This window comes from Dermacentor albipictus, unplaced genomic scaffold (genome assembly GCF_038994185.2).
Source record: "Dermacentor albipictus isolate Rhodes 1998 colony unplaced genomic scaffold, USDA_Dalb.pri_finalv2 scaffold_14, whole genome shotgun sequence".
In the NCBI taxonomy this organism is placed as follows: domain Eukaryota; kingdom Metazoa; phylum Arthropoda; class Arachnida; order Ixodida; family Ixodidae; genus Dermacentor; species Dermacentor albipictus.
The window spans coordinates 10,844,937-10,852,264 of record NW_027225568.1 but is presented as its reverse complement, the minus strand read 5'-3'; the positions used below and the strand labels follow the sequence as shown (position 1 = coordinate 10,852,264).

Genomic DNA, 7,328 nt, shown 5'->3' with positions numbered 1-7,328 from the left:
AGAACTAGGAGTCGGATTCCTGATTAATAAGAATATAGCTGGTAACATACAGGAATTCTATAGCATTAACGAGAAGGTGGCAGGTCTTGTTGTGAAACTTAATAAGAGGTACGAAATGAAGGTTGTACAGGTCTACGCCCCTACATACAGTCATGATGACCAGGAAGTCGAAAGCTTCTATGAAGACGTGGAATCGGCGATGGGCAGAGTGAAAACCCAATACACTATACTAATGGGCGACTTTAATGCCAAGGTAGGCAAGAAGCAGGCTGGAGACAAGTCAGTGGGGGAATATGGCATAGGCTCTAGGAATAGCAGGGGGGAGTTATTAGTAAAGTTTGCAGAACAGAATAATATGCCGATAATGAATACCTTCTTCTGCAAGTGGGATAGACGAAAGTGGATGTGGAGGAGCCCGAATGGCGAGACTAGAAATGAAATAGACTTCATACTCTGCGCTAACCCTGGCATCATACAAGATGTGGACGTGCTCGGCAAGGTGTGCTGCGGTGACCACAGGATGGTAAGAACTCGAATTAGCCTAGACCTGAGAAGGGAACGGAAGAAACTGGTAAATAAGAAGCCGATCAATACATAAGAAGCCGATCAATGAGTTAGCGGTAAGAGGGAAAATAGAGGAATTCCAGATCAAGCTACAGAACAGGTACTCGGCTTTAACTCAGGAAGAGGACCTTATTGTTGAAGCAATGAACGGCAATCTTGTGGGCATCATTAAGGAGTGTGCAATGGAAGTCGGTGGCAACTCCATTAGGCAGGATACCAGTAAACTATCACAGGAGACGAAAGATCTGATCAAGAAACGCCAATGTATGAAAGCCTCTAACCCTACAGCTAGAATAGAACTGGCAGAACTTTCCAAGTTAATCAACAAGCGTAAGACAGCTGACATCAGGAAGTATAATATGGATAGAATTGAACATGCTCTCAGGAACGGAGCAAGCCTAAAAACAGTGAAGAAGAAACTAGGAATTGGCAAGAATCAGATGTATGCGTTAAGAGACAAAGCCGGCAATATCATAACTAATATGGATGAGATAGTTCAAGTGGCTGAGGAGTTCTATAGAGATTTATACAGTACCAGTGGCACCCACGACGATAATGGAAGAGAAAATAGTCTAGAGGAATTCGAAATCCCAAAGGTAACGCCGGAAGAAATAAAGAAAGCCTTAGGAGATATGCAAAGGGGGAAGGCAGCTGGGGAGGATCAGGTAACAACAGATTCGTTGAAGGATGGTGGGCAGATTGTTCTGGAGAAACTGGCCACCCTGTATACGCAATGCCTCATGACCTCGAGCGTACCGGAATCTTGGAAGAACGCTAACATAATCCTAATCCATAAGAAAGGAGACGCCAAAGACTTGAAAAATTATAGACCGATCAGCAGCTTACTGTCCGTTGCCTGCAATCTATTTACTAAGGTAATCGCAAATAGAATCAGGAACACCTTAGACTTCTGTCAACCAAAGGACCAGGCAGGATTCCGTAAAGGCTACTCAACAATAGATCATATTCACACCATCAATCAGGTGATAGAGAAATGTGCGGAATATAACCAACCCTTATATATAGCTTTCATTGATTACGAGAAAGCGTTTGATTCTGTCGAAACCTCAGCAGTCATGGAGGCATTACGGAATCAGGGTGTAGACGAGCCGTATGTCAAAATACTGAAAGATATCTATAGCGGCTCCACAGCCACCGTAGTCCTCCATAAAGAAAGCAACAAAATCCCAATAAAGAAAGGCGTCTGACAGGGAGATACGATCTCTCCGATGCTATTCACAGCGTGTTTACAGGAGGTATTCAGAGACCTGGATTCGGAAGAATTGGGGATAAAAGTTAATGGAGAATACCTAGTAACTTGCGATTCGCTGATGATATTGCCTTGCTTAGTAACTCAGGGGACCAACTGCAATGCATGCTCACTGACCTGGAGAGGCAAAGCAGAAGAGTGGGTTTAAAAATTAATCTGCAGAAAACTAAAGTAATGCTTAACAGTCTCGGAAGAGAACAGCAATTTACAATAGGCAGCGAGACACTGGAAGTAGTAAGGGAATACATCTACTTAGGGCAGGTAGTGACGGCAGATCCGGATCATGAGACTGAAATAATCACAAGAATAAGAATGGGCTGGGGTGCGTTTGGCAGGCATTCTCAGATCATGAACAGCAGGTTGCCATTATCCCTCAAGAGGAAAGTGTATAATAGCTGCGTCTTACCAGTACTCACCTATGGGGCAGAAACCTGGAGGCTTACGAAAAGGGTTCTACTCAAATTGAGGACGACGCAACGAGCTATGAAAAGAAGAATGATAGGTGTAACATTAAGGGATAAGAAAAGAGCAGATTGGGTGCAGGAACAAACGCGAGTTAATGACATCTTAGTTGAAATCAAAAGGAAGAAATGGGCATGGGCAGGGCATGTAATGAGGAGGGAGGATAACCGATGGTCATTAAGGGTGACGGACTGGATCCCAAGGGAAGGGAAGCGTAGCAGGGGGCGGCAGAAAGTTAGGTGGGCGGATGAGATTAAGAAGTTTGCAGGGACGGCATGGCCACAATTAGTACATGACCGGGGTTGTTGGAGAAGTATGGGAGAGGCCTTTGCCCTGCAGTGGGCGTAACCAGGCTGATGATGATGATGAAATTAGACACTTACAAATCATCCACATCACCACTACGATGCCAGCATTCAAGAATGGCACTTAGTTCTCGCTACGTCGATGAATGTGAAAGCGGTGCAGCCATGTCAGCAGAAGTGCGGCGACATCATGTGACCAGCAGTGTTCGTTACAAGGTGTGCACAACACAAGGTCGTGGGTTCGACTTCCACCAAAGGCTGAGGGTTCGTAGCCTTCCTGCATTATCGTGTGGTCATGCCGCCAACACTGCGTTTCCTGCCTCATAAGCCACTCAATGCTTTCGCATTAAAACAAGGCCAATGAATGTGGACAGAGAAAGGACGAAATTATTAAACATGCCGTCCAATAGAAACGTGTCGACCTTGTAGTGCCACTGTACCTATTTCATCACTGTGGCTCCCACAAGAATATCTGGGACTATCCTGATTGATTCCCACGCAGGCAAACATATTCTTTGCTGTGCACATCAACAGTCACGCCTTATCCTCCATTATACGGGGAAGAGCACATAGCAAGAGATTCTCCACAGACACTGGCTTACTTACATCTCACTACTGAAGTCTACATAAAGGAACAAGGTTAAAAGCAAGCATGAATTGCCAAGACATAAAAGAGCGCCCTCAGGCAGTATACCAAGCTACACAAGGCACACACTGCAGACTCATCCTGCATGCCCAGTGCACCAATAAATGAAGCACTTGTTCTTCTTGCACATGAAAATCACATTGTCTTGGGAGAACACTGCTTAGGCACACCAGAGCATCACACTGTAGGCTCATCACCAGGCACACGTAGCACATCTCAGATGGTGAACATGTTCGTGTGGCACGTGAAAAAAAAAAACTACCTAAGCCAGCATACGCACAGCACACTTAGACAATACACCCAGGCATCACACTGGATGATATGCATCCTGCACGCCAACTGCTGGCAGAGTGACTGTGCTGCAGGTCTTGTGATATAGAAGTCAATGCTTCAGGGAAGGTAACATTGCTAGCTGCTGGTCAGGGTCACAGATTTTCCATTGACCAGGCAGACTGCCTTCTTGGTATTACATTTGGATTCTCCCATGCTCCAGTTATGTGGTCGATTACTCTTCACCGGGATGGTAAAACAAGACGCCGTGACGGTAGCCCAAGGTGTGCTCACTCTTCTGATGAGAGTTCTCCCCTTCTCAGCACATAGGGCTAGGGCATAGGCTCAGCACGTAGGGCCAGAAATGTTAAATAAGTATGCTACTAGAGCACACTATTGCGGCATGTGGAAAATTAAACCAACAAAGGTCTGTCCTCTTGCATTCATACTGAACATAAATGGAGCTTACTGGAGGCTTCTCATTGTTTGCCGCTATTATAATGTGCAATGGCACATGAAATCTTGTGGCACATAAAAAGAAAGTAATCCCTGTCGTCCTCTATGAGAACTGAAGGGTACATGACATTTCACACTATACTTGCACCAAGAAAATAATAAGTGTCTTTGACTACCTGCCAATGACACGCTTATGGACTAGCTACTAAAATACGGTGCGTCTTCCAGCTGTGTATTGCTTTCTGCAACAAAAACAAGAAAAAATACCATAGATAAAAATAAAAATTTAAACAAGAAAAAAAAGCACTGAGTTTGCAGGGACTACAATTACTATTTCAATGGCTCTCATTTGCAGGGTGGCTACTTGGATGTGCTGAACTGCTGGCCTGCTCAGAACATTTGCAGCATCCTTTCGCGTTTCTGCCTGCCTGCCCTGTAGAGTGTTGCCGCCGTCACATCTTCGCTGTCATCGTATGCGTTCACGTCTCCGTCGAAGTCGTCGATCCCAGAGGTGCAATCGGGCTCTGGAAGCTCAGCGCGCACGCACAAGTTGTGCAGCACTGCGCAGGCTGCAATGATTTTTGATGTGAACACTGGCCCATAGTAGAGTGCCCGGTGCCGTTGCAGACACCTGAAGCGCATCTTGAGGACCCCAATACAGCGTTCCACAACTGAGCGCAGTGATGAGTGAGCAGCGTTAAACATGGCTGCAGGGCTACGAGAAATGTGGTTCCCAGGAACAGGTGTGACAAGCCATGGCTGGAGCGGATAGGCGCTGTCACCTGCACATTATTTAAAAATGCATTGCACACTAAATAAATACCTAATTCGAATACATGAGGCAACAAGTAACCTTTTCGTAGCTCAGAGAATACACTGATAGCACATGTTATTTCAATGAGCTGAGCATGTAAAAAAATTCAATTAAGGTATGGAGTATTGCCTTGACAATTAGATTTATTTTCAGTCACTGTTGTTTATTTGACTGCATCTCAACATATGTGCACAACTAATTTCATATTGTTTCAGTTTTACAAGTTACAGTAACTACGCTTTCACGTTACAATTGCACAACATTGCTGTAGATTTCATTCGCAAGATGTGAGTGATAATTCACAATGTTCATAAATTTGCCAAATGTGTGTGACATTTGCAGGGATCTTAGGCCAACAGAAAAATCTGGAGAGCAGCCTTTAAGTAACTTTAATTGTGCCACTTTCATGAAAACTCTTTCCACACTAGTATTACCACCACTGCTCACAATTGTATTTCGTTCATTACAAGTCACATACCAAGCAGGTATTCACCACCATGAAGCAGGCTCCCAGATCGGCATTCTGCGTAGAGGCTTGATGCTTTCCACACAAAAGAGTCGTGCACAGATCCTGGGTATGAGGTTTCGAGGGCTGTTATTCTGAGGCTCGCATCACACACCTGCAAAAAATTGTGTGTTAGTTACAGATCACCGAGTGCTTTGCACAGTAAATATTATGGTCATGCAGGACTAGACAATGACACAGTGCAACATTCACCTGGTGAAATTTATTTATGCCATCAGCACAGTGACATTTTTCTGCTGCTTTTTTTTTAGAATGCCCGCCCTTTCAATTTGCTTTTTATTTAACAAAACATTTCTTACAACGATCGTGTGCATCGTTTCATTTAGCGAAACATTTTTTAGACGGATCATGCGCATGCAAAATAAAACACCTGTCTCTGAACTGTGTTCTTCAAGTGTGTTTTTCTATGTCACTGGGGCGTCACGTTGATGTCACAGGGACACTTTCCATCTCGATATCGTTCGACCCAGTTTCGTTGAACAAAGTGACTAACGGTACGTCAGACGTACGCAAAATCTCAGAAGCTAAAGGTGCGTCGAACGTGCCTTTCGAGGCAAAGTTTTGGCAGGGGTTGCAGAAGTCGCGGGGCGCAGTAGTGCTGAGCGCGTAACAAGTTGGCGGCTGGACGTAATTATATCGATTTAATCGTTTTTTTTTACTAATTGTAACAACGTATCGGTATTTCGCATTATTGGCGGCGCCTCCAAGACGCCCAAGCTTGAACCTGGACTGGTCCGCAGGTTGGGGCTCGCAGAGGCCTGCCCGTGCCAGGGATCTATAAGATCAGCTGTCCGCGATAGATTTATTATAATCTCAGGTGTTCTCCTGAGGCCTCCGTTTGCTAGTTACATGTGCCCTCCTGGAGCAGTGCTGGTAAAAAATTCAATCTATCGACGCGACGGAAAAAGCGGCCCGCGACTTATATACGGCGCACTTTTGATCGCGATCAAGCCCGATCCGGATCGAATTGCTCGGTCGTGATTGGCTCCTTAGCACAAAATGTGCGAGAAAGCAAATCGCAGCCGAGGATTTCGATCCGGATCGGTACCGATAGCGATCAGAAGTGTACCGGTCAGAACCTTGCCCCTTTTGACGCAGCGTTAATAAAAACTCACCACCATGACGTTCAAGGCGTAATAGCCTTTCCGGCAGAAGTAAGCCGCCTTGTTGGCATCGTCCCTATCCGATGGTGCGCGAATGCACACAAATGTGCCGTCCACAGCCCCGACGCAACCCTGGAACCTGCAGTCTCTGCGCACGAACCCTTCGGATGCAGAACTCAATGCCGCTGTGTCGTCTGGAAACGAGATCCATGCGTCGCCGATGCAATCCACGATAGCCTCGATGACTGCGTGAACCGAACGGCGAACACTAGATTGACTTGTAGTCAAGTCCTCGTCACTGGCAATCGCACCTTGAAATCCGCCTGTGGCAAGGAAGCGAAGCGCGCACAGAATTTGAACTTCTACAGTCAACGCTGTGCGAGTGTTCACTCGCTCCCGCACAAGCACCGGACGAAGCTCTTCGCACAACCACCGTGCCAAGTCCTTACTCAGTCGATACCGAGACCGGAACATTTCCTCGGGCATCTGGAACGCATCGCGATGCTCACGAAACTGCCGCTCTTCCTGCAACTCCAGCCACTGAACAATAAAAGGCACCACCATTGTTTCTGCGCCCTAAAATCTGCGAGAGGCGGCCGCGGTCTACGGCTGTTACTACGGGGTGCCTTCTGGAAGGTACGTAGAGCCCCCTCGTTACACCAGCGCGAGTTCGCGTTAGAGGCATAACAAAAATCGTCTTGTAAATGCACTCACATAAAAAGTTTTGTTTGTGTGCTCTTAATAAACAAAAAATAAGTTAATTTGCCCTTCGTATTGTTTGCACAAATATATGCATGCTCCAATGCGGCGACGCAGCAGCCGCCTACTCAGCGTTGCCACCGCCATTGCATATGGCTGCTCATTACCATAATTCGCGCGGCTCGTCGCAGCAAAAATTATGGCGGAAAATCT

General features: G+C 46.1%; 1 protein-coding gene across 1 annotated transcript; it reads right to left on the bottom strand.

Moving 5' to 3' along the window:
• Window positions 1–4,325: 4,325 nt before the first annotated feature.
• Window positions 4,326–7,046, bottom strand: LOC135905865 (putative nuclease HARBI1). Its single transcript, XM_065436979.2, has 3 exons — window positions 6,429–7,046; window positions 5,266–5,407; window positions 4,326–4,755 (listed from the first exon to the last, which is right to left on the bottom strand). The coding sequence occupies exons 1-3, from the start codon at window positions 6,978–6,980 to the stop codon at window positions 4,364–4,366; spliced, it is 1,086 nt and encodes a 361-aa protein (XP_065293051.1). The 5' UTR covers window positions 6,981–7,046; the 3' UTR covers window positions 4,326–4,363.
• Between the last annotated feature and the right edge of the window lie 282 nt (window positions 7,047–7,328).

Bases quoted from the DNA above. Each gene is read 5' to 3' on its own strand.
- LOC135905865 (XM_065436979.2), bottom strand. From the start codon at position 6,980: ATGGTGGTGCCTTTTATTGTTCAGTGGCTGGAGTTGCAGGAAGAGCGG. The intron at 5,408-6,428 runs GTGAGTTTTTAT...AATTTTTTGCAG, and splicing joins ACGCCTTGAACGTCATGGTG to GTGTGTGATGCGAGCCTCAG. The intron at 4,756-5,265 runs GTATGTGACTTG...AATAATGTGCAG, and splicing joins TGGTGGTGAATACCTGCTTG to GTGACAGCGCCTATCCGCTC.